The sequence below is a fragment of the Sorex araneus genome, chromosome X, assembly GCF_027595985.1.
Source record: "Sorex araneus isolate mSorAra2 chromosome X, mSorAra2.pri, whole genome shotgun sequence".
NCBI lineage: Eukaryota > Metazoa > Chordata > Mammalia > Eulipotyphla > Soricidae > Sorex > Sorex araneus.
The window spans coordinates 312,455,515-312,482,623 of record NC_073313.1 but is presented as its reverse complement, the minus strand read 5'-3'; the positions used below and the strand labels follow the sequence as shown (position 1 = coordinate 312,482,623).

General features: G+C 49.4%; 1 protein-coding gene across 3 annotated transcripts in view; it reads left to right on the top strand.

Moving 5' to 3' along the window:
- Positions 1–25,752, top strand: part of UXS1 (UDP-glucuronate decarboxylase 1) — a 94,927-nt gene extending 69,175 nt beyond the window's left edge. For all 3 annotated transcript variants that reach the window (XM_055121757.1, XM_055121756.1, XM_055121758.1), the window contains 9 exons: positions 1,289–1,393; positions 4,057–4,116; positions 7,198–7,319; positions 10,278–10,397; positions 13,533–13,576; positions 17,454–17,514; positions 20,161–20,218; positions 21,248–21,351; positions 24,908–25,752. In XM_055121757.1, the coding sequence (XP_054977732.1) occupies positions 1,289–1,393; positions 4,057–4,116; positions 7,198–7,319; positions 10,278–10,397; positions 13,533–13,576; positions 17,454–17,514; positions 20,161–20,218; positions 21,248–21,351; positions 24,908–25,039 (806 nt within the window). In that variant the 3' untranslated portion in view covers positions 25,040–25,752. The remainder of the gene's footprint in view (positions 1–1,288; positions 1,394–4,056; positions 4,117–7,197; positions 7,320–10,277; positions 10,398–13,532; positions 13,577–17,453; positions 17,515–20,160; positions 20,219–21,247; positions 21,352–24,907) is intronic.
- Positions 25,753–27,109: the final 1,357 nt, after the last annotated feature.

Below are 27,109 nucleotides of genomic sequence, written 5' to 3'. Positions count from 1 at the left end.
TTTAGATCTAGAATTGCTTCCCATAGATACTGTCTCTAGATTCTCTTCTCTACATTTCGTTTCCCTAGAACCGTCCATCTTTGCCTTCCTGGTCGTAGAGGTGTGTGTGTGCTCATATGTCAGGTGCTCCAGGGGAAGCAGGGGAAGCCCCTGCCTGCAGCCCCTGCACTGTGCTCTCCTGTGGAGCCACCATCTCTGTCCCCTCACTGTCACTGCTGGCAGCCTGTCAGGAGACAGGCCAGGGTCTGTGACACACCAGGGTGACAGACATGCCACCCTAGAGGTGGCAGGAGGTTTCTAAAAGGCCAGCAAGCAGATGTGGGTGGTCCTGTGTTTTCTGGACTCAGGGTGGAGAATTCATCAGCGGGACTGTCTTCGGGATTGCCTCTTAGGTTTTCTATCTCTGGAGTCTAGCTCCTAATGCTCCCTTCCCTCGAAAGACCGTGCAGTTCCTGGATAGGGAAGCCAGGTCCGGCGTGTCAGGAAGGTCCCCGCACGGGGAAGCCCCATTGAAGTGTTGTGTCTTCAGCCCTATGTCTGGTTCTCTTCCCTCGATGTCTTGTGAGCAGTCCTGACATCCTCTCTTTCTTGGGGTCCAGGTGGGGTTGCTGGCATAGACGTAGCTGGAGGAATAGCTCCTCGCGTGCATGTGTGCCTGCTGCTGCCACTTCACAGGGAGCTGTGTCTCCTCTGCTGTGTGGGGCAGGTGACACCTGGGCCTGGGGAACTGGGCTGTGAGTGGCGAGTGGTGTCAGGTTATCCTGTGCCCGGAGTGCCATGTGGACTTTCCTTTGCCATCCTCAGCTTTAAAGCAGTGTTCATTTTGTGTGTGTGGCAAAAAACAGACTTGTTTTTTTTTTCCCAGACTTTTGTAACTTTGCTTTTATGTCAGATTAGTTTTACAAATGAATACCCTTGTTGCCTTTAGCCAGCCATGCTTAATTCTGTCTGAAAAAAAAAAAAATCAGTCTTCTGGTTTGATTGCTTTATCGGGGGTGGATCATTTCAGAAAACACTCAACTTAGTAATCAGCCTGACTCCAATTAAAGGTGAGCAGTCCCTGATAAACCAGCCCAATGTATGTTTTTTGTTCCAGCTAATTAGACTTTCTATTTTTTGTTTAAAGTTCTAGTTTTAAATGTAAGTTAATTTTTATGAAGAATAATACATTAACAACTACAGTCATTAAAAGATACAGAAGCATCGTTTTTTAAAAAAAAATTTTTTTCTCCTTCTTAGGAGTTTAGTATTTTGTGGAAATGACATTGTTGCTTTTTGCCTCCCTCAGTTGACCAGATCTACCATCTGGCCTCTCCAGCCTCCCCTCCGAACTATATGTACAACCCTATCAAGACGCTGAAGACCAATACAATTGGGACATTGAACATGCTGGGTAAGTAGTCCTTTCCTCTGGGTGGGGAGATTTTAGGCCACTCCATGCATTGGTAAAACTGTTTGACTTGTTTGATCTTGGTCTTTATCCCCCTCCTTCCTGCCTTACTCTTACTGTTCAGTATGACTTGATTGGTCTTCAAAAATGTCCTAGAGCAAATACCCATTGTAGTCTGTGTGACCTTAGTTCTGTGGAGTGACGGACAACCTGTTCTTCCAAGAGACTCTAGACTTTCTCCACCTGCCCCTCTGCTAATTGGCCAGTGTGTCCCCATGCTGGGAAGAGGTCCTGTGTCGGGTGCAACAGTGGGTTGGTGTGGATCACCCGGGGAGTTTCAGTGTTGCTCCTGGAATCATCTCCTGGAATCGGTGTTGGGAGAACTCTTCTTGGTGGGGTTGTTGGGTTGTCAGTCCTGAGATGTGGCTCTGGACGGAACTGCAGTGTTCCTCCGAGAAGTGAAAGATGAAGGAGGCGTGGCAGGAACTCGAGACAGGAATATGCCAGCTCATGTCTGTTTCGCAGACGTGCCTTCAGAGTGGTGCTGGGGCTGGCGCACGCAGGTCAGTGCGTGCAGTGAGATCCCTGCTGAAGTCTGGCCTGGGTGTCCGGAGCAAGGGTGTTGATTAGCTGCACGGTGGAAGAAAGGAGCCTGCTTTGAAGTTGTCTTGTGAAGCTGGGTTTAATCATCAGAACACAGAATTAGATTTTCCAGATGGATTTGGGAAATCTCGCAGTAAATTTGAATGGAAAGGGCAGTTGGAGGTTGGATTTTTTCAAGTCTCTCCGGCTAGACATGTTCGGGGCCTCAAGTTGTGCAGGAAGAAAAATGATCCATTCGATGCACAAAGGGCCTTTGTCCTCCTGCCCGTCTGGAGCTATGCTTCTAGGAGGCTCTGTACAATAGAGGCACCTTCCCGTCTAGACTCGGACCTCCAGCCCCCTCCGAATTACCCTTTGTATCTGCATCCCAACTCGGCAAGGAAAGTCCCTGAGCTCGGGCTGTTGGGAAGAGCCTGCTTGCTCCTGATGTTTGTGCGGCCATTGAGGAAGGTCCTCAGATGCGGACTGCTCTGACCTCTGTAGCCAGAGAACTTAGTGCCCCTCCCGGGAGGCGTCTGCCCACCAGCACTGGGGAGTCTAAGAGGGAAGGGAAGGGCCTGGAAGAGGCGGCAGCGATGAAGTGGTTCAGAGTTGGCAGAGGTGGCTTGGGCTTAGTTTGAACCGTAAGTGAGATCGCACCTGTAGATTGTGACGGAAGGAGAAAGCGCCTTGCTCTGTAGATTGTGATGGAAAGGGAAAGGCCCTTTGGGCGATGACAGTGGGCAGACACCAGAGGAGACACGTGCAAGACCTCCATGGAAAATGGTCTTTGGAGCCGGGTGGAATTGTCCGTGGCAGTGTCTTCTGACTTTCCCATGCCCCAGCCGCTGACCTCCCAAGTCCTGCCTGGAGCTTCTCCAAACCTCTACTACACTCAGCTACCCAGGGGAGGTCCCAGCTTCATTGCGGAAGGGGTTCTAGTGGTGACAGACACATCCTGTCTCTGCCCTGTGCCCACACCACTCTCCCGGATGCGATGACATGCTGCGGCTTTTTTTCCTGGGAAGCTGGGTGGTGCGTGTGTGAGATCTCTGTGTTCTTAAGTCTTCCTGCGAACAAATCATGGCCTCGCTCCAAGGGTCCTTTCCCAGGAGCCACTGCAGCATTGTGTCTGTGCGACCTTTGGTATGATGGGGACCCACCTGCCTTGCCTGTGCTGGGGTGGCTTGAGAGGAGGAGCTGGTGGCCTGCAGACCCCATATCCCGCTGTGTCCTCTCTCCGTTATCCGCCCAGGAACTTGGTGGCTTTGGCACAGGTTTTCTCCAGGTCCTTTGCTGAGTGGCTGCCACTGTGCACTCCAGCCCCCAGCCTCCCTCACCGCTGACTCCTGACTCTCAGAGCCTGGGTCCCCGCCTTAGGATCCCCCCTGCCTGCTGTTTCTTGGGCCATCGTTGACCTTTTGTGGAGCTTCTCAAAGCCTCTTCTAAGCTCTTGGACTGTGAGTCTCTGGGAGAGTGCCTGAATCCATCAGCTGCCTGTGTTCTAGTTTATTGTATATGTGATGAGGAATGAGGCCAGGAGTTGAGAGTGGGATGGAATAGGGCAGCGAGGTACTCGGGGGAAATTTCTGTTCTGCCAAACCTAGGAGGGGGCAAGGTGGTTCCCACACACTCTTCAGCTCCCCAGAGCCAGATGTTTCCAGCAAGCATGTGGAAGAAGTGGCAGGCAGGTACTAAAGGAGCAGTAGAAATTAGGGTGTGCGAAGATCCTTGCCTTCCGCCTACCAGGTGGAGTTACCTGATAAAATACTGAGTGACATGTTGGGATAAAGTACTTTTTAGGAAGCATCTTAGACTATGGCATTATCAGACCAGCAGTTCCTACATTATTGAATTCTCCGGCTGGATCCTGTGCTTTTGAGTCTTCTCTTGTGTTTCTACTGCTTCTGTCTTCCCTGCTGTTTCCAAAGCAGCTGAGTGAAGTTACTCTTTGAGAATACAGGACTGACTTGATTTCCTTGTTTCTAAGACACTGAATATGTGACTATAAATGTGTGTGTATGAGGGTACTTTGCAGGCTCCACTGAAGTAGATGATTTTAATCACATCTGTGCTTCCTCTAGGACTGGCCAAACGTGTTGGAGCCCGTCTTCTCCTGGCTTCTACTTCGGAAGTGTATGGAGGTGAGTAGTGAGGTCCAGCCACCGAGTGGGCAGTGTGATCCCCGTGACAGATTGAGAGTGTCTCTGCATCCTTAGAGGGCTCTGCCTGTGCTCAGGAGCCCACGTGCCATCACAGGTTGGGGTGAGCCTGTGTTTGTCCAGCCAAGGCTCATCTCAGGGCACTCTTAGCAGGTCCCCTTGCCAGGAAGGGGACACTAGTGGTGAATTCAGCTCCAAAAGTTTACCAGAAATGAGACACTGTAGGGGTCTTCCACCAGTGAAGAGGGTGTGACGCAGGTCTTGTATGCAGCCACCAGGCACTTGGGGTCAGCCTTTAAAGCTTGCTTGGCAGAGAGCTGCACCAAGACCTTCCCTGCTAAATGACAGTTTCTGGAAAGATTTTAACTAGGTGGTGCCACAAAACTCAGGTACCTCTTATCGCCCTCAATACTCGACTTGTAAAAGATGTGAGACTTAGCAGAGGTGACAGTGGCCGCCTTTCAGTTCCTGGGGGTCTCGGTTCAGCGACACCCCACCCTCCCAGCCAGACCAATTGGTGCAGAAATGTGAAGAACTGTTTGGTTGATGAAGCAGAAACCAGACTCCAATTTGATGGCATTTCTTTATTTCCAATTACTGTTCGGACAGAAGAAATGAGGGCATCTCAGGATAAATGGGAAGAGATGCTCATAAAGAATCAAAATCAGGGGCCGGAGCGATAGCACAGCGGGTAGGGTGTTTGCCTTGCATGCAGCCGACCTGGATTCGATCACCGGCATCCCATATGGTCCCCCAAGCACCGCCAGGAGTAATTCCTGAGTGCAAAGCCAGGAGTAACCCTTGAGCATCGCTGGGTGTGACCCAAAAAAGCAAAAAAAAAAAAAAGAAAGAAAATCAAAATCAAAGAGAAATTTTGTGAGGTGCCATTCTGTCACATGTGACAGGGTCCCTTTCTTTGAGACCTGGGCAGAAGCAACCTCCATCCTTCCTGTTGGCCATTTGCTTTGGAGGGAACTCTGTATCACCTTCTCAGCCTTCTCCATTCTTTGGTCCAATACAGATCAGCATTCCCTACCCCTACCCTTCTTTTTTTGTGGAAAAAGTCTTTAATCTGTGTTTGGAGGACCCACTCAGGTTGGGAGATGCATGTCAATGTAGACTATAGACTATAGATCGAGCACAATGGCCACTCAATGCCTCTATTGCAAACTACAACACCCAAAAGGAAAGAGAGAACAAAAGGGAATGCCCTGCCACAGAGGCTTGGTGGGGTTGGGGGATTGAGGTGGGGGTAGTGGGAGGGATACTGGGATTATTGGTGGTGGAGAATGGGTACTGGTAGAGGGATGGATACTTGGTCATTATATGACTGAAACGCAAGCACGAAAGTTTGTAAGTCTGTAACTGTACCTCACGGTGATTCACTAATTTAAAAAAAAAAGAAAAAGAAAAAGTCTTTAATTTAAGAAAAAATTTTAGTTAACAAAAGTTTTTAACAAGTTTCACTTAGCAAAATACACCATAAATGAGATCAGAGTACAAAGGAAGTCTATGCCTCACCAGTTACCTACAGTATTGGTATTGTGTCTTAATTTTCAAAACTACCTTTTTTAAAAGCTTAAATTTAACCTAAAAGATTTTAAATGAAAATAAACTAAAATGAACAAACATGAGAAATGTTTGAACTAGAGACCTGGCACCTTGAGTTTTCCAAAAGTAAAACCAAAAAAGCACATTTCCCCAATGTTCTTGGCGATGTGGTGTAAAAAATCCACATGGAACATGCTCATATAGTATCACTTTGAAGTACACTACCAAAACATTAGTTGAGAAAAGCTGAAAATAGTTTTAGCTTTTTTTCTGCTTGTATGTGTGGGCAGTCCAGAAACAGCCTTCTGTAAAAGGCCAGCAGACAAAACCTTTTCAGATGTCTGAAGTATCAAAGTTCTCATGTTGATTATCTTTAAGGGCTCTTCTGCTCCTTTGTATGTTTTTTTTTTTTTTTAATGGTGTTGTTAGTTTTGAACTCAGGAATTCCTGTACTGTCTCTGGCCCGCCAATAGCTCTTCCTTATGAAGCAGATTGAGAGGCCAGAATCTGTATGTTGTGACTACCCTCGTCCCCATCTTAGTCCTTGGCAGATCCCCGTTTACCCAGGAACAGAAATAACTTGTCACCTTTCAGATACAGCACAATGATATTTGATCCCAAATAGTGCTTCTGATATAGCCCAGGAGTAGAGCAGTTGCCTTGCAGGTGTGAGGAACTGGATTCCATCTTGAACACGAGCAAAAAAAAAAAAAAAAGCAAATAAAAATCCCTCCCAAACCCCACCCAGTCCCCAAATTAATTTGTAACAGAATTGCTATGCTTTGTCCTGAATTTTGTGGCAAGGTTCTGTAAATTATATACATGGTTATATGAAATTCTGGATGTACCAGATAAATATTCACTCACAGGGCCAGAACTATACTTGTGATAAGCATTTGTTGTACTAGATTTCTTACAAAGCTCCCCTGGTACATCTGAGAGTGCATTGGCTTATACACAGTAACAGGAATCAAGAAATACAAGACACCCTAAGGAATGAACAGCAGCGGGCACGGCCACACCCTGATAGCCCACACGTCTTCCCTTCTCTGCAGAGTCTCAGACTTGTCCCCGAGATATCGCTTCCATCTGCGTGATGTAAATGTGGGCTGTATCGTAGTCACATTTTACAAATGCTTAACTCAGACCTTTATTCTTTTATGGATTATAGCGTGTATAATAATTTACAAGTGAAGTTTCTGGGAAAAGGGGGAGACTTAAAAATTGAGAGACTTTAAGCTTTGAACTCACCTTTTTTTTCCCCCTTGTAAAATCTTACTATTAAATATGGGCAGTAAGAACACCCTGACCGAAGCAACTTGAAAGGGCTTTGGCACACTGGAGCTTTTTATTTGATAGTTAACCTCTCTTGCGAATGTCCTCCTTGGTCTGTCTAAAGTTTCCTTTTGCCTCGTAGATTGTCACTGTTCATAGTGCATGAGCTCAAATAAAGGAAAAAATTTAATCATGGTCTAACTGCCCCTCTCTGCCCCGCCCCCCGACTCCCGCCAGATCCTGAAGTACACCCACAAAGTGAGGATTACTGGGGCCACGTGAATCCCATTGGACCCCGTGCCTGCTATGACGAAGGCAAACGTGTTGCAGAGACCATGTGCTATGCTTACATGAAGCAGGTATGGAGCCAGGCTCTGGGGACCTGGGAGGTACCTCTGCAGAGCACCCCTTCCGGCAGCGGTGCAGAACTCCCAAGGAACGCATTGGCCCTCAGGAGGTGGGGAGGGGACTATTAATGATTGTGCTCTCAACAGCTTTGCCCCGGCCCTTGTTTAAAAGATGAAGTGAGGGGCTGGAGCAATAGCACAGCGGGTAGAGCGTTGGCCTTGCACATGGCTGACCCGGGTTCGAATCCCAGCATCTCATATAGTTCCCGAGCACCGCCAGGAGTAATTCCTGAGTGCAGAGCCAGGAGGAACACCTGTGCATCACCAGGTGTAACCTGAAAAGCAAAAAAAATAAAAATAGAAGATGACACGAGAGTTGAAGTCTCTTCAGCGGAGCTCTGAGCAGCGGTCTCTAGGGCTTTGGGTTGTAGCTACTGTTAGGGGGAAAACGATTATTGCTGCAACTTGAACCCCCTTGAGAATTGTTATTTTATTGCTCTGTGGTTTTTGGTGTTGGTTTTGGTTTGGGGCCCCCACCTGGTTGTGCTCAGATCTTCTCCGGCTCTGCACAGGGATCATTCCGGCAGGACTCCGGGGGTCATATGGGATGCCACGTGCCAGGCAAGCCCCCAGGAGTTGTTACTTTGTTGAGTAGTCGTGATTTTTCATGCCATGCTGCGTGCTCTTCCCCGGGAAGGCTGGATATCAGAGAAGGAGGAGGCCTGTGGCTAAGGGCAGGAGCTGTTGACCAGCTGGCGGTTCATGTCCAGTTGCTCACCCACCTGCTGTACAGGCCCCCATAATTGTGTGAGGCCCACCCCAGTGCTCTGTCCTGGCCTTCCTGGGGGCCCTGGAGAGCTTATGCAGGGGCCCAGAGTGCCCAGCCAAACTCCAGGCTAGCCCACCTGTTCCTCGGTGACTCTTACTATGCTCCCGGAGGTCCACGTGGACATGGCGTGGTTGGAGCAGGGCGTGCAGTGGGGGCAGGAGCTTCTGGGAACAGGCTGTGACAGTCTGGTGACCACATCTAGGACTCAGAGACTCGCGGGCACCCGTCCCTAGAGCAGCCTTCAGGTGGGTCGGCAGCCCTGGGGGCTGCAGGGGTGTGGTCAGGGGCTTATCAGAAGCCTTGCTCCTTACTAGATTCCTAATGAAATAACACAGTGAGCACCCACAGAATCACCTTGTGCTGATAGAAGTTGTGTGTCCTTCACAGTCAGAAACAGCTAATTGCTATTCAAGTTACTTTGGGCAGTTGGTTTACAGTCGCCTTTCATGCGGCCGACCCGTGTTCGATTCCTCCGCTCCTTTCGGAGAGCCCAGCAAGCTACCGAGAGTATCGCACCCGCACGGCAGAGCCTGGCAAGCTACCCATGGCGTATTCAATATGCTAAAAACAGTAACAAGTCTCACAATGGAGACGTTACTGGTGCCTGCTCAAACAAATTGATGAGCCAATGGGATGACAGTGACAGTGACAGTTATCTGTGCGGGTCACTCTCATGACTGATAGGGGATAGGCAGTACTATGATAATCTCACACACTAGGCAGATCTGTGCCATGTGCCACACCCTGGCCCCCTGAGTTCTTGCCAATGAATGGGGTTTCCTGATGTTTCTTAAGCAGAATTTGTTTCTTCAGGAAAATCTTCGGCACATGCACCTTTGGGGGCACATCCCTGTCTCTGAAGATTTCCCTGGAGCATTCTCCTTCAGAGTGGAATGTGGTTAAAAGTTGGCATCAAAGTACTCAGCCATCTCTCATGAAGACTCTGAACTCCTGAAAGGGGGCCGAGTTGCCACCTCATAGTGCTCTGGGTGGTTCTATGAATGTGGGAGCTTGTCTGGTGTGCTGTGGTCTGAGGTTGGTGTACCCTCTGGTCTGTAGAACAGACCACCGTTCATAAAGCCAGGGACTAGCTGAGAAAAAAAAAAATTCAGAAATCATCTAGTCCAGTGGGTTCGAGGGTTATTGTTTAGGTTCCTCTTCTAGCATCAGAAATGCTTGTGGAAAAATCAGCTAGTTGGCTTGTGTGTTCTGACTCAGTTTACAAATCAGCCTGCAGCTGAACCAAGTCTGGTGTGGACTAGGTGAGATTTCACACCACTGGGGTGAAGTCAGGTGACCTGGCTGGAATACACAGGGCTGTTGGCAGAGGCAGCCGGGCCTACCACCGTCTCGTGACCCCCTTTCAGAAAACAAACATTCTCTGTTGCGGTTTAGCCAGGTTGGGAATGGGTGGTTTTCTTTCTGAACGTAGATTGATCCCTTCTGCCTTTAACATGACGAAGAAGTTGGCAGGGTGGAGATGGCAGGTGACTCCCACCCAGGACATCACTCTCCCTCCCACCCCCGCAGTCTCCTGGGTCAAGCGAAGTAGAAACAACTTAGGCCCCGATGCCATCCACAGTGCTGGTGGAGCGGGTGAGAGCGTCAGGCATGATGCAGCTCCTAAGAATGTGCAGCTGTGCTCCTCCTTTCCCAAGACAAAAATGCTCCCGTGCTGTAATCTTTTGTTTTTTTTTCTGTATATCCTATTTAACATTCGTTGGTATTTAAATCCCTACTGAGGGATACATTTGCCCAGAATATTATGTGATAAAGATAGAAAAGAGTAACCAGACCGTGTCTCATTGTGAGAGGGATGTTTGCTTGTGGGATGTGGGGTGGGTGGGTTACAGAGACGGTCACACCCACGCCCCGGCCCTCTTTAGCCCAATCCCAGGATTCCGGAGGCTTTGTGAGATCTGGGACACAGCGGATTTATTTCACACAGTCCCACCATCCCGGATTTCTCTAGAGTGAGCACCTCGGGGAGTCAGAACCACTTGGCACCACTCTAGTTCCGCACAGAACAGCAGAGTGCCCTCCGGCAGGCGCCCAGGGCAAGGACCCTGGCCAGGCCCTGACTCAGTTTACAGCAGAGGCCACAAAGTGAAACCCTTCTCCCCTGATCTTCCCCGCTGCAGGAAGGTGTGGAGGTGAGAGTGGCGCGGATCTTCAACACCTTCGGGCCTCGCATGCACATGAACGACGGGCGCGTTGTCAGCAACTTCATTCTCCAGGCGCTGCAGGGGGAGCCGCTCACGGTGGGTATCACCTGCTGTCTAGGGACTCGAGGAGCACACAGCCTGAGCTGGGGGTGCGGGTCCGGAGCCGCCACTGGTGTCACTGCGCATCCAAGGACCAGGTCCAGTGCGGGCACTCACCGGGGAAAGGAAGGAGTGTGCAGGCCCTGGGCCCTGCTGTTCCTTACGCCCGCAGTGACCTCAGTCCCTAGGCTGTGCCTTCATGTTTGCTGCCCCCTTGCTGGTCTCTGCCACATCCAGTTAGGTTGGGGCCGGGCACGACCCTCTTGGGCAGCCCGAGGTACAGGTGTGTCCAGGCTGGGTCTCAGCAGCCTTCCTTGCAGGCTGAGATGCTCCTTCTCCTGCCACGTAGTCTTGGCCAAGAATGTCTGTGGAGCTCATTAGCGGGCCAGGGTCCCGTCACAGCAGGGTCCTGGCTCCCCTGTGGGGGTCTGCACAGATTCTTCTCTCCCGTGGCCCATCTCACTTCTCTCCCCTCGCTTTGTGGTGGGGCCGTGGGCAGTGTGTGTGCTGGGATTTCCTTGGTTTTACGCCCGTGCTCTCCATCTTTCTTCTCTCCCTGCTTCCTTCCGCTCCTTCCCTCTGCTGCTTGTCAGCCTGCTGGCTTCTGTGGCCCTTGAACACACCTCCTCTGGCTCTTTAGTTCAACCGTGTCCAGGTGGATGCCGCCAGTGGTAGGTGCCCACGTCAGTGTGCCGGACTCAGTATCTGTGTGTGCAGAGCAGGTCAGCGCCCAGTTTGTCTGACAGTTCTACGGGGTGGTTTGCTTATCACCTGAATATGCTCCGGGGGAACCATAGAGCTGTGTGTACATACAGTCGCTTTGTTGTTGTTTGGTTTTGGTGTTTTGGACCACACCCAGTGATGCTCTGTGCTCAGGGGTCACGTGGGACAGCTCAGGTCCTGAGGATTGAACTCAGGTTGACCACAAGGAGGCAAGTCCCTCCTGTTGTACTACCACTCTGGTCTACATTTAATCTTTTTTTTTTCTCTTTTATCTACTTCTATTTTTTTTTTCTCTTTTATCTACTTCTATTTATCTACTTCCATAACTCACTCTCTGGGTGTCTATCCATAGAGAGCTTTTACTGGTTTATTTTCTGTCACCATTGCATCTTGTACCTAATGTTGCACTCACAACCTGCGTATGGGGCATGCATTTTGTTCTTAGCTCCATTTTCCAGATTGGTTCTGCACTCAGGAATTACTCTTCGCAGTGCTCGGGGCCAAAGCTTGGGGTTTCGGTGAGGCCACCCAGCAGTGGTCCATATTTGAGCCCAGAAACTCTGCTGACAGTTCGGTGCGGTGCATGCACAGGCCCCGGTGCAGTACACTGATGGGGATGCCAATGCTGTTTTGCCTCTTCCCTCTGAATGGTGCAGTTTGCCGACAAGGGCACAGTTTCCTGGACTGAATTTGCCCTGAGCAGCCCAGGGGTGGTCCAGATGAGGCTGGAAGCCTTCTGATTTTAAAATCCGGTATTTATCGGAAAGGAAATGTTGGGGGGGCGGGGAATCATACTCCGGCTCTTGGCTGGAGCCCACATTTTATTTATATTTATTTGTTCTTTGTTCCACCACTGTGGAGTGCTAGAAGATTTCCTTTGCTCTGAGAGAGGCTCCCACCAGCATCTGAGACACATTCAGTCGTGTGTGTGTGTGTGTGTGTGTGTGTGTGTGTGTGTAGGGGGTGGGGAGCGGCCACACAGTCCCCATACCCACATGCTGCCTGGCCATGACAGTCCCCATGTCACCGTGTTTGTTGGCCCTTCCCAGCGGGGTCCCTGAGGCAGCTTTAGCTTCTGTCTGCAGCACCTTTTCTGGGCTTAGAGTCTATAACTCTGAACTAGTGTTGCAGGCGGGGGAACTTCCCAGGCTGTGCTCAGGGGCCCCGGCAGCAAGCCCAGCAGTGCTTGGCCTGGCTCTGCAGATTCTGTCCCAGCCATGCTGGGATCCCACCAGGCGGGGGACCTGAGAGCTGGGCCTCAGTGTGTCTCTGGCCTCTCTTCCGGGCCACACCTTCCCTAGCAGAACTGCTGTGTGTCTCCACCCTTGTTCCTGCGCCCGCTCGTCAAGGCCGAGGTGCCTCGGGCTTCTCCGTTTCCGACTCACCCAGCACCTGGGGTCCTGGATTGAGCTCTGGTTGCCAGGGTCATCCTCACGGGACTGAAGACCAAACCCACCACGCTCCTCCTTTTCTCAGTACCTCTCCTTCCTGTCCTCCTTTGTGGACCTGCAGGGATGAGCCCCGGGAATCAGGGGCCGCAAGGCTGTGGGCAACAGCGCCGACGCCACTTGACTTGCCATCATGCCGCCATCGTCACAGTGGCTCCCGGGAACCCGGCTCTCCCGGAGACAGGAGCCTCCTCCAGCAGGGCAGCAAGCGAGAGAGCGGGTGGGAGCCGGGGATCCTTCCCTCGTGGCTGTGAGCTGAGCGGGCCCTTGGGGCAGCCTGGTTCTATGGGAACGGTGGGAAGCGCATCCTCACAGGCTGCTCTGCGTTGCTCCCGGGCCCTGCGTGGCACCAGGAGGAGCAGACGAGCTGGGTGCTGCCCTCCGCAAGGGGGCCACGGAGCACAGTCCCAGAGGGAGGGTGGGACGTGCTGGTCTTGAGCCGGTGCCCGAGAGACGACAGCAGCTGGTGGGTCGGGGTGGGTAGGCCTGGGGGCCTGGGGACCTGCAGCAGGTCCAGATGGAGCCGCCGGCCCCCACTGCCCCACTCCGCTCTGGCCCGAGCACCCTGGGGGCTTCTCAGCCTTGAGCGTCACATGAGCGTGGCGGGAGCCATCAGTTATCAGGATTGTGAGTGCCACTGGAAAGAGGCAGTGAGCGTTGGGGGTGGCTGTCACCTCTATACCCTCCGAGAGGCAGACTCCAGACCCTCCCGTGCCCAGGCTCCACCTAGGCAGAGTCCCTTGAGTCTCTGTGGAAGAAGGCGGCCCAGACACGCACGCCTGCATCTCGTCTCTGCCTCCTGCTCATCAGGGCGCATTTCAGAGGTGCCTGGTGTGACTTATATTGTCCCTGCCCAGTGGTACAGCTCAGAAGGTGGTCCCTGTAAGGAGGAAACCGTTTTCAGGTCATGGGGTGCTTGATTTTTTTTTTCCAACAAGTCTAATTACTTGTTTCCTCCTAGGTATATGGATCCGGGTCCCAGACAAGGGCGTTCCAGTATGTCAGGTAAGGGTGTCGCCCATCCCAGGAGCAGGCCTGGGCTGCAGTGCCAGGCTGGTGGGGAGACTCAGAACCTGTGCGACATGCCACTCACCCCACAACCTAGCAGCCTGGGTTGTCTCCCCGTTGGTCAGGTCTCTGGTAGTTGAAGCTCTCCAAACGTGGCAGTGCCTCCGAGATGCTCAGGTGCCTGCTTCTTGCTGCCACCTAGTGTTTCCTGGCCAGACCTGCCTGGTTCTTTCACACCAGGCCAGTGTCAGCCGTTACCATTCCCCAAACCAAAATCCAACCCCACTCTTAAAAAGTGGGACTTTCCAAGGTGGCAAAGTCTGTAGTCACTTCGGGGTAAAAAGAAGACAGAAGCTATCCTAACACTGACTATTGTACTGAAAATGAAATGCGAATAAGTCAAATAATTTGGTTGGATCAACTCCCATGGTAATGATTCTTGTTTTCGTGGGCAGTCAGTTGGGTTGGCGACATCGGTGAAAATGCAGTCTGGCTTCTGAGAGATGACTTACCGTGTAACCAGTTACATAGACTAATCTGGGCTCAGCTCAGGACAGTTCCTGAGAATTCCATGTGCCTTTCCGCTGCCTTCAGTCTTTGTGAAATTACCACTTCTGAGACTTGGTCCCATAAAAGTACCTTCTTTTCGATGCAGACACCAGAAGTTTTTGTGCTGTCCCTATAATCTTGAGGTCATCACTGGAGCACTTGTAGGGGTGACTTGGAAATTGGGATACAGGTCTGAGTAGCCCCTCACCCCTGCTCAGACAGAGCAAGTAACTAGGCTTACCTGATTATGTGAGGTCTTAGGTAGAAGTTCCTTTGGGCAATGAAACTTCTAGGGATGGGTGGGGGACTGGACCAATAGTCCAGCTGATGGGGCGCTTGCCTTGCATGTGGCCATCCAGGGTTCAGTCCCTGGCATCCCATAAAGTTCCCCAAATCCCACCAGGAGTGATCTCTGAGTGTAGGGCCAGGCTTAAGCACTGAGCACCACCATCTGTGGCCCAAAATCAAAAAGAAAACAAAACTTGTGGCTAGGGTGGTAGGGGTGGGGGGAGGGTGAAGGAAAGAGAAACCTAAGAAACTAGAACTGTAGGTTTTTTCTGAAAGGTTTTGTGAATTTAGTGTAAAAACAGTGTATAAACCTCTGTTAGGGTCAGCGTTCTCCTTCCTGTTTTCCTCCCCACTCGTTGCTGTCTTGCCTAGCAGAGCCCAAAGCCTTGGTCCTTTGGTTGTCCCAGTTTTCTAAGGAAGGTGTTGACCCGGAGTTCACAGCTGCCCTCTTCTCTTCCTGAACATTCATCCAGGCACATACTACTCAGAGAAAACGCTTGGCACCTTTCTGTTAGGGGACTGTGTTCATTGACTCCTGTGTATTGAGTACCGTCTTCTCAGGAAGATGTGTTCTCATCCCACTCTCCCTCAGCCACCTGCCTGCCCCCCAGGCACTTTCTCAGGGAAGCCCTCAAATCTCCCCTTACGTCACGTTCGTAGTTCGTAAACCCCATACTTTCCCAGTGCAGAATTAGCCATTAGTGAGACTGCAAAAAGAAGGAAATTGCTTTGACCTGTTCCTTCTACTGTTTTCCTTATTTTGGTGTCATCAGACTTTTTTTTTTTTAGTCACCCTATGTGACACAGCGATAGTACAGGAGACAGGGCACTGGCCTTACATATGGCCTACCGAGGTTCAGGCCCCAGCACCCAGATGGTGCCCCAAGCACACCACACGTGTTCCCGGAGAATGGAGCCAGGAGTAATCCCTGCGCACAGAGCTAGGAGTGATCTAAGCCCAGCCAGGTGAAAACCCAAAGACCAAAAGTGAGAGTTTTCTAAAAATCGTCTTGTAAAAATCTGCAGGTAGTTTTGGGGGCATTTTAAGAAGTCAGCTGGTGCTGCTGTCACGTGCGTCCCCCCGACTGCCTGGCTGCTCTGAAGCTCAGTGCCCACGTGCTGGAGTAGGGGGTCCTGTCAGATGCTGGCAAGGGTCTGACAAAGGTGACGTCAGTGGCTTCACTGGCAGTGTTGGCTATTGCATTCACCACATACTCCCCAGCCCTGAGGGGCTTCCCCTGAGTCTCTGTCGGAACCTGGGGCTGCTGTCATGTGGGGGAAGAACTTCCTCCACCTCTTGGTCCTTGAGCTCAGCGGAGGTGGTTGGCCTACCAGAGTTTTGCTGTTTTATGTAAGCTTGCTTTAGGGACTTTTTATTTCATCATTAAAAACACACACAGTCGCACAGCCTGAATCTCTAGTCCCCGAGCTCCATCAAAAGGGTTCCCGGACCTTGACCGCCCAGAGGCAGCCTGCGTCTTAGGATTTCTGGTCTTGGTGATCATACATTGGCATCTTGGCATGACTGTCTGGTATACCTTTCCATGGTCAGGTTCTGTCCTCATCCACATAACAAAGGCATGCTCTATTTTTCTTTCAAAGTCACTTTGTCAAAATGACACTTTTGAAGAGCTTCAGGTTAAAGTAAGCGTGACCTATGCAATTTTGACCTTAAAAGTTGCCAGATTGTTTCATAAAAGATGCAGTCCCTGCCCTGTACTGCCACTCGGGGCACCCGTCTGAGAATTGTCCTCCAGCTTAATATGGGCCCCCGACATACACATATACTTCAGTACTGAAAACAATTGTGGATGCTACTCGAATGGCAGCTTTTAATGTCTTTTATGAATATGCGGAGGCTTATGCCATGAGAATATGTGTTGTGATGTAGTCATTACTGCCATAGTGATGAAGTGACTTTCTGCCAGTTTCTAGAAAGGAGGAACCATCCAAAGTCATCAGTAATTTGCCTCAGTGCCTGATCTGTGAGCATAGGATGGTCTTTAGCCACGTGCATACACAGCCCTCATTTGTTATGAAGCCAAACTCAGGAAATCATTTGTTTACTAAATACCCCACCCCTCAAAAAAATTTTTTTAATGAAAAGGAAAACAAAACTAGCTTTTCTTTTGTAAGTTAACCAGTTTAACCTGCTCCTTATGGTAAATAATGGAGGAAGAGGAGGAGGGAGAGGTTTCGAAATAGATTGATTTGGATCACCAGAACAGAACTTTGACAGTCTTCTCAGACACGGAGCCAGTGAAAATAAGCTTAGAAAAATTACTTGTGTCTAGCAGTGAGGTGTCATTTTTACGAAGTAACTTTTTTTTAACAGAGCCACACTTTAAAGCTTCTGAAACTAAGAACCAAACCTTGGTAAGCGAAAGTTTGCTTACTTCTCTTCACCTTCATGGCCGAGTCGATCACGAACCATTTGAAGCATCCCGACACCCCCGAACGTTCCATGCGAGGTGTATTGGGGCCGGGTAGTGGGGGGTGAGCTGACGGTGGAGGGAACAGGGAGCTTTGTTCTGGTAGGTTGCAACACTCAGTATCGTTTAAATTCACCTGTGATTTGCCAGTATGAGGATTACATACTGGAGCGCTTCCATTTTCGTGGCTCTTTTATTTTGATTCATATGGATAGGCCAGTTCCCTGGGTTCAGTGAACACAGACTTTTCATCAGGAACTTGTGGATACTCCCATCATTTGGGAGGGGTGGGGATGTGCTTATTTTTATTTTCTTTAATTGTTAAGAGACTATAGATACATCCAAAAAAAAAAAAAGGAAAAAAGTAGAGCAGCTTCCATCCTGTGTTTGATCATCTCTGCCACCACTGAGTACAAATCCCAGCCATCCTGCCATCTCATCCCCACGCATGTCGGCATCCGCAAGCCCTCCGATCTGCAGGATTTTATTTTGACATCCTATGTTCCATCTGGGATTTGGTCTTACTCTGGGAGGGGGTTCGTCTCCGATGGTCCGCACAGTGTCCCTCCGTGGCTTCCCTCACCGGGCCCTCCCTTCTTTCCTAGTGACCTCGTCAACGGCCTGGTGATGCTTATGAACAGCAATGTCAGCAGCCCCGTCAACCTGGTGAGTGCCCCCCGCATCCCCGAGCTCCAGCCCCTCACAGGTCAAGGCCCCCAGAGCCACCGGCGTGATCTGCTTGCCACCAGCCCACCCAGGATTTGCCCGCCCGTTGCTGGCTGCCTGCTACAGAAGAACCCCCAGGCCCCAAGTGAGGCCTCTAAGGGAGGGACGAAGGACCTGAGGAGGAGCACTGGACTATTCCCGTGCACCCAAAGGCCTGGCCCTGGAGAGCCGCAGTTTTGATCTGGGAGTAGATGGACTTTTGCTCAGGGTTCATCTCCTTCTTCGTGTAGTATACCTATGGCCTGGCTTAGTTGTAAGTGACCTGTCATCATTGGGGATCATGGAGACAGTCGGACAGTTATTTCTTGTCCAATGTCTGTGATTCTGCTGCACGGCCTCTCCGGTTGCTTCTTCCTTCATAGCTTTCTGCCATCCCGGAACCTCTGCGCGGAGTAAGGAGATTGTCAGGATGTGTCTGGTGGAGGTACTCACCCAGCTCGTAACACTTCATGCCGGGGGAACGTGCTTCTCCCCAGATTTTGTTCCGTGTCTCTCTAATTCCTACTCATAAAAAGACTTTCCTTGCACAAGGAGCTAAAATCTTGGTGCAGCTCCCCACTAGTGTGCCTTGTCCTCCTGGGGCCGTTTCTCGCCCCTCTAGAGCCACTGAGGCCGGAGAAGTGCTGGCCTGCCCTGGGCCTTCTGCTCTCTTTCCCCTTTGGCCGTGACTCCTGAGGAGACTCATTTCACCACCGTGGAAATGTGGGCAGCTAGGGGAGACTGTTAGTATTCAGGCGCTCAGCTTCCCTGTCCCGAGACAGCCTTTGTCCGCTGAGCACCAACTCCCTGCCGTCTCCCCATGTCAGAACTGCGGCCTCTTATTGGAGCTTCTCCCAGACCCGTTTCCTGCTGTGTGATCAGGTTCACAGGCCCTGCCTTTCCTGCCTAGCGTCTAGCCAGCACCTGACTCTGAACCTGTCCCTGTAACTGTCTCTGTGACCTGAGGTCTGTTCCACGGAATCTGTTTCCACAAAGCTGGAAGAGTTTCTAGCAAGCGGGGAAGGTCAGTCCCTGGAGCCATTACTCCCCCTGGACAGTTGACACACCCATGGGGACAGGTAGCTGTCATGTCAGCACCCATCCAGAGCTGGTCTCGTGCACTTTGGAGAAAAACAAATCCCTTTAAAGCAGAATAACTTGCATCCTGTGAACCTTGATGTATTTTCAGCATTTTCTTCTCTGATATATTTAGGAAGGCCAGTAACTTGTACTTTTTGCTGCATATTCTTCAAATGGGTAGAGACACTTGCATTGCATGCAGTCAACCCGTTTTTTCACCCCCAACACCCCATAGATCCCTGAGCCATGCCAGGAGCAAGCCCTAAGCCAGGTATGGCCCCTAAACCAGAAAAAAAAAAATTTGTTGTCGTTGATCTCTCCCAGACAACCCTTCTCTTTTTCCTTAGGTACCTATACTTTTTTCTGTTGTTATGTGGCAGTGGGGAATGGGGGATACGTTTCTCACAGAAGCTCTTCTTCCCTGGATCTGATAACTCTGTCTCCCAGGTCCCCTGATAAAGGTGGAGCCACTTTCTCCCCGATCCCATCGACTGCGCCACTCAGGTTGACCTCATCTTCAGGCTGATCATCATCAGGCCCGTCCTGCCTTTTAGCTTCTCGCTTCACCCTCAGCTAGATCATAGGAATGAAAAAGGGGTTGGAAGCCATCCAGCCCCCATGTTTTACGGTGTCCCTCACAGGGATTGGAGGGAGCACAGCAGAAAGGGGAAGGGCAAAGGGACGGTGATTGTTGTGATGTGCTCTGGGAGGAAGGAAGGGGGAAGTGGTTTTCCTTAAACCCTCCCAGAAAGTTAGCTCCCCTGCAGGCTGCATCGGGCTATCTTCCCGGCTTCCCCAGAACTCCGTTGTAGGTGTTGTTTCATCCCTGCCACAGCTTCCTGGCCTGGTTTTGCAGTCCTCTGCCATGTGAGTTGTCATTGCAGATGCTCAGAGGGAAATAGGATGTCCAGGCAATCTCATTTTGCACAATTGAACTTAATTGGTTTTTTTTTTTTTCCCTCCTTGTAGGGGCAGGGGTGTAGGGGAGGGTGCCGGCAATGCCAGGGAACAATCCCAGGGACTCACATGTATGAGGGATGTGCTCTGGTCTTTGAAATAGGACCAGACTTTTGTGCAGAATGATATGAGTTTCAGCAGTATCAGATACAGAAATTTCCGTGGCGCCTTTTGCCAGCGACTGTGCCCCTGGTAGATGATCTTGGTCTACCCGGAGGCCATCCTTGTGAATAGATGGGAAAGATAAATCGACACAGGTTTCCCCTCTACCAAAATGTGGACATCCCTCTTTGGTACATTTCTGGGTCTGAGAATGCTGGAAAGCCCTTCCCTATAAATTGGTGGTCAGAACCTTCTGCACCTTTGCCCGACAGGGAAAACTGGTCCAGCTTCGTGCTTTGCCGTGTTGACTTATCAGCCCCTCAATTAGCGCCCCCTGAGACGAGATGAACAGGATCCTGGAATGTCAGGCTAGCCCGGGATCTTCTCAGAAGGCATGCGTGGGGTCTGGGTGGGACTAAGTAGGCCTGAGGTGGTCTCACTCATAACCAGAAACCATTTCTTCCTCAGGGGAACCCGGAGGAGCACACGATCCTAGAGTTTGCTCAGTTAATTAAAAGCCTCGTTGGTAAGTGCAACAAGCACCTTTTCTAGTGAATCACAATTGCCTTGGGAGTGGAGCATCAACATGAGCCAGTTAAATCAGACCCAGAGCAGTTCTTTCTCAAGTATCTTTTTCCTGAATCCCTTGCTCAGGTCCCAGGAAGAGATTGGGTATTGTCACCATTGGCGTTCACAGTAGTGGTGTGGGTCCGTGGGGTGTGGGAAGAGCGGATCTGTTCCCCACAGCTCAGGCACAGAGGCAGCTCCTGTTGGCTTTCCAGGCACGGGTATTCGGGGAGAAGAGCAGTGTCTGTTGGCCCGTTCCAGTCTGGACACCCTTGTCGTGAAATGTGGGAGGAGTGTTGGCCCTGGGACCCCAGTTTAGGCTGTGTTCTTAATCCAGAAGATTGTGTGTTCTCAGCCCACCTTTGGGTTGCAGATGCGTGTTCAGTGAGCCCTTAGTTCAACCGGCAGGCCAGGCAACTCTCCAGAGTTGCTGGAATTGGAGCTCAGACACAGCCTGGACGTGTGGCCACTGGTGCCCATAATTCTACTCCCAGCAGCTCTGGGCCCACAGGGCTTGCTCTGATTCTTCTGTGTGTGTTGGGGGGGGGGGGGACTGCGGGGGAAGGGGCCCTGCAGGACCATGAGGCCCTTTCCTGCTGGCTCAGGACTGACTCCAGGGGAGCCCTGTTGTCTGCCACACACCCCTCTGGAGCTGGTTCCTGTGTGCCCCGGCATCTTGTTAGACCAGGTGAAGATTGGTGCATTTCTGCCAGCGGGTTCTTGCTAGGTTGAAACCTGAGGAGTGGCCTCAGTGGTGCTTCCAGGTCACAGTGATCCGACCTCGAAGTGACCTCATTGACTTTAGAGACCTACTTGTATGTGCAGGGGGCCCACCCGTCCCCTTCCCAGGCTGCTGGGGGACCGGAAGTCCCCGCCTGGTGTGAGTGAGGTGGTCGGCCGTGGCCCCGGTGAGTGGACTCTGTCTGTAGTGGAACGCCACGCCCCTCTCAGTGCATGACTCTCTCTCCGCTCCTCTTGGACATCTCAGGGAGTGGAAGTGAGATCCAGTTTCTCTCGGAAGCCCAGGATGACCCCCAGAAGAGGAAGCCGGACATCAAAAAGGCGAAGCTGATGCTGGGCTGGGAGCCCGTGGTAAGTGGCGGGTGCCGTGCACGCAGCCTGCTGGGATCGGATGGCCACCTGCCGCCACACGTGTCCTCACAGCGCTCATCTGGACAGACCGGGCGACAGCGCTTCTCCAGGCCAACACACAATCCTCCTACCGTGGATGTCATCCTCTGTCCTGTGTCCACTCTTTGCTGCCCCTTGGCTCCTGCTCCCAGCACAGCCTGAAAGGTCAGGGGTCCAGTGCTGGCACCGAGCAGGGATCTGAGCAGCTCAGGACCAGACCAGCTTAGGGGCAGCCCTTTAGGGTCACCTAATGCTTAGCCAGGTCACACGTGGAGAGCAGTGGGCCCTACTCAAGGACCGTTCCCTTCTAAAATGTCCCTAATCCTGGGTTCAATCCCTGGCACCCCCTAGAGTCCCCTAAATCCCACCAGGAGGGTTCCTTGAACACAGAGCTAGGAGTAAGTCCTGAGCACCAGCAGGTGTGGTTCAAAAAGAAGAAGGAAAAAAAATTTTTTTAAGTCAAATAAAAATGCCCAGAGCAGTGGGCCTAGCCAAAAAAAGTTCCCTCTGCCCTCTGAGTGCTTTGTTCAGAGCCCTGTAATAAGACAGAGTGACAGAGTAATGAGACTCAGAGAAGCAGGGAGTTTATTAACATGGACACGGGGGACCAGGAAGATTCAGAGAGTTTGGCTCTCTGTGGGGGGCAGTGGAGGGAGTCATAGGCCCCCTTCAGGGCACATACATACTAAGCAGAAGAATGAAAAGTTAAATGGGCTCTTGGACAGCAGATTGTGACCCAGTTGTTTTGTGACCAGAAATGCCCATTGTTCCCTCTTCTCTGGGACTGTCTGTCTGTCTTCCTGACTGATCCATCAGAAATTCTCTCCCCCAGCTGAGAATTTTTGGTCATGGTGTTTCTTCTGGAGATTTTCTATCTAAAGGTAGATAAGGGGGGATTCAGAAAAAGCTTCTCTCCAAACTTAATGAATTTTTCAGGTGTCTTCAGTTCAAAATAACCAATATACCAGAGCAGCAGATGGGGGTGGCATATCCTGAATCCCTGCGTCACATATCGGGGTGGCATATTCCACTTCAGGAGCTCAGCATTTCAGAGACCTACAGAACTAAACTCGCTGAGCTGTGAGTAGCCTTTCCACCTGTTGCCTGACCCTGCCGTCAGCAAGTTACGCCATCTGGTAACAGCTCCAGAAATGTGTGGAATGCAGTAGAGACGGTCAGATTGGTCATGGTCAGATTGAACAAAATCTGTAAATAAAAACTCCACCATCCAAAGCAAGTCATGGCATGCACAGTCTTAGTTTTGAGGAGTTTGTCTTTGTTTTAAATGAAATATCTTGAGCACATTCACTGCATGTTAGCAATTGTTTCTACATTATGTGAAGTATGTATACAGTGGGTCTTTCTAATTTGACTGGAGTTTAAGTTACAATGGTCTATCAGTCTCTTCCTGGCTACTCTTCTGTTACTATTTTTATACTGTTTTTCTATTAGGACTGATAGTTTAGTTTTCAAAGATAGATTTTTTAACTTTTATTTGCACCTTGAATTACAATATTGCTAATGATCATACCTTCCACCAGTGTCCACTTCCCTACACTGTAAGCTCACGGCCCCTCCCATTCCCACACACTGTCTGCCCCCGTCACTCTTGGTAAGTTCAGTTCTCTAGACCTGTTCTCAGGGTCTCTTGCCGTTTGCCGTTTGTTACCCCCACCTGTGCTTCTTTGTATCTTCCAAGGACAGAGATGGTTCTGCATGTCCCTCACCTTCAGGCTGACTTCACTCAGCATGATACCCTCGAGTTCCCTGCACATAGCAGCAGATTGTCTGACTTCACCTGTTCTTACAGCCAAGTACTATTTCACTGTAGACGTGTACCAACTACTTCTTTACCCAGTCACCTGTCCTTGGACACCTGGCTTGTTTTCAAACTGTGGCTATTATGAATAGTACAGCATTGAACGACTATAGGAGCATAAATTTCTTTTCAGAATACTCTTTCTGTACCCCTAGGGTAGATGCCGAGAAGTGGAATTGCTAAGTCATATGCAAGGTCAATTCTTAAATTTTTTTTTTCAGAGGGTCCATACTGGCTTTCAGAGTTGAGCCAGTAAGCATTTCCGCCAGCAGTGGTTGAAGGTTCCTTTTTTTTCCCCCATATCCATAACCCACCCTGGTTATTTTTGTTCCTTTTTTTATGTGCTCCGGTCTCACAGGTATGAGATGGTTTTGATTTGGGTACAGAAGCATTGTTGTTTTCATTTGCATACAGAAGAAAAGATTAAAATGGCAGGTGAATCTGCATCACAAAAGAAACGATAATCAGAATAAAAAGATAGGCCACAGATGGGGAGGAAATATTTGCTCGCCACTCCTCTGGCAAAGAGGTCTGGTATATATGAAGTCACTTGTAAAGCTCAAAACAAAAAGAAAACATCAGAAATGGGAAAGAAGCAACTTCCTCCAAGATGCCATATAGAGGGCCAGTGCGCATATGAAAAGATGCTCTGTGTCACTTAAATGTACCGTTTGGGTTGACATACTTTTAAGTTTTGACATACTTTTATACACATGAAATCATCACCCTGGCCATGACACAGACCGTTTTCCTAGTCTGTGGCACCTTATACTGTGTTTCACCAGAGAATTTACGCCTTGAATTGGCAGCAGCTAACTTGATTTCTACTTCCTGTTGGCTGCAGGACAACTCTCAACCCCAGGCTTCAGATTGCACTTTGTGTTAGTGTCCTGGGTCCCTCTTGGGTTCAGCTTCTCGGACTCAGGTCAATGGGGTGGAAATGCACAGGGCACATGTCATGTCAGAGAATGAAGCAGTGAAATACAGACTGCCTTCTCCGCACACCTGCCCGCCACCCATGGTAGACTTCTAAAACATATGTATGCTCATTGTTTAAAAAAAAAAAAAAAAGTGTTGGGGCTGGAGAGATAGCACAGCGGGTAGGGTGTTTGCCTTGCACGTGGCCGACCCGGGTTCAAATCCCAGCATCCCATATGGTCCCCTGAGCACGGCCGGGGGTAATTCCTGAGTGCAGAGCCAGAAGTAACCCCTGTGCATCACCAGGTGTGACCCAAAAAAGAAAAAAAAAAAGTGATGTGTGTGTGTGTGTGTATGTGTGTGTGTTTGAGTCAAACTGGCATAGACACCAATCAGCAAGAGGTAGTGTAGGTTCCTGGGATGGTATGGAGCTTTTTTTTTACTCATCCACTGTCACTGTATCACTGTCATCCTGTCGTTCACTGATTTACTCAAGCGGGCACCAGTAACGTCTCCATTCATCCCAGCCTGAGATTTCAGCAGCTTCTCCTTACTCGTTTTTCCCAAAGATTGGAGGCTCTTTTCAGGGTCAGAGGAATGAGACTGTTATTGTTACTGTATTTGGCATATTGAATACACCACGGAGAGCTTGCCAGGCTCTGCCATGGATAATTGTTGTTAATATAAAAAATTGGAAGATTGTCGAGTTCTCCAGTACTTTTTCACCTAAAGGAGTAAAGGTTGTCTCCTTTACTCAACTACACTTTCTCTTTTTTACAGGTCCCACTGGAAGAAGGTTTAAACAAAGCAATTCACTACTTCCGTAAGGAACTCGAGTACCAGGCAAATAATCAGTACATCCCCAAACCAAAGCCCGCAAGAATAAAGAAAGGACGGACACGCCATAGCTGAGAAGCTCACTTCCAGGATAGGAGATGCCCTGGTTCACACTTGATGAGATATATTTTTTATTCTTTTCAGGTTTTTGTGTTTTTTTTTTAAAAAAAAAAGACTTCAAAAGGTGTTATGAAGAACAAACTGGAATTTTATTCTGAAGCTTGCTTTAAAGAAATGGATGTGCCTAAAACCACCCCCTTGAAAAACTGCAAATTTTGCCTTGCACTTTTTAAATCTGTGTTTTTATGTAAAATAGTGTAGATGCATCTCTGCATCCTTCCAATTTTTTATCTTGCTGTGAAAGCTGATGTGACTGTCATTGACAGTTTTATTTACTGGTTTCTTTGTGAAGCTGAAAAGGAACATTAAATGGGATGAAAAATGCTGATTTTATTTATAAAAGTGGGTACTTCTAAATGAGACATTATTCCATGTATAAAGGACAACACGCACACACACACACACACACACACACATACATATACACACACACACACAAATCACAGACCTAGCAGTATTGTCAAGTGGGTAGCGTCACCAACATTTATTCTGTGGGTTGCTGAAAGAGTTGTGCGGGAGAGCTTTATGTTTCTTTAATTCAGAATTTATCCAGGTCTAGTTTTTAGTTGCCAACTTGACTTTTGAAATACTTCTGTTGTCACAATCAAGGATATTTGAAATCACTACTGTGTTTTGCTGCATATGCGGGGGGTGGGTGGGAGCAAAGTTAACATATTCTCGGTTAACTGGTTAAATATGCTATTTTAATTATTTTAATAAAATATTGAAATTCACTTTCAGTTTCTTTGTTATGTGTTTGGTTTTTTTTACAAAGCTGTTCATGATTGGGTTTCAGTTATACAACATTCCGAAACCCATCTTTCCACCAGTGTCACTTCCCAGTACTGGTGTCCCCAGTTTCATTTTCATACACCCAAGCCCCCCACCGGGCCTCTATGGTAGGCATCTTCTCCTCTCTCTCTCTCTCTCTCTCTCTCTCTCTCTCTCTCTCTCTCTCTCTCTCTCTCTCACGCTCTCTCTCTCTCGCTCTCTCGCGCGCGCTCTCTCTCTCACGCTCGCTCTCTCTCTCCCTTCTCTCCCTCTCCCCCCTCTCTCTCATTTTAGGCATTATGCTTTGCGATACAGATGCTGAAAGGTTATCACGAATATCCCTTTACCTTCTTTCAACACTCAGTTTCTGTCCAGAGTATTCATTTCCAAGAAATTCACTTTCAGTTCTAAAGGTTGGTTTGGTTTGGGACATTCTTGGACTGCTAAAGGAACTGTTGGAGAACTTAATGTGAAAGAAGACTTAGGCATACAGAACTCTCTTGTCTGTAATTTGAGTCAATGTGAAAAGCATCTGCCCAGATCTGTATGTCTTGTATGTCGGCTGCAGAGTCGGGAGATTTGGCCCAGGAGTCGGATGATTGTGTGTCCTTCCCTGGCCACACAGGCTGGGTGAAGAGAGGGTCTAGGTGATCTGGAACTGCAGTGATGCATGTAGTGACAGCTTGGAGAACTTTCTAACTTCATCACACTTCTTTTTAATTTTATTTTTATAAATTTTTTCACAATTATTACATTTAATATTCAAACACCAATTCCACCACCATCACACCTTCCCACCACCATATTTTGAATGTTTCCACCCCAAACCCTGCCCCCAAGGCAGAACTGAAATTTATTTTGTATTGTTTGTTATGAATAATCTGCTAAAAATGATCCAAAAAAGTTTACTAGAGGAAAGTATATGAAGATTATTGTATTTAACCCTGGAGCCATTAAGCCCTTCTATAAGAGGTTGATTTTTAAAGGTGCATATATATATATATATATACACACCTTTATATATATGTATATATATACATATATGCACCTTTAAGAACATATATATAAATTATATATGTGTATATATATATATATATGTATTTCCCCTGAGATTGGTTGCCTTCTACTTTAAACTCCATCAAACGTGGGGCGCATTCGCAGCCACGTGCTCCAGAAATTCCAAAATTTAAAATACAGTTATACAGCATATTCCCTCATGGGTACGGCTCGGCCGAGCCTGTGGAGAGTGGCTGT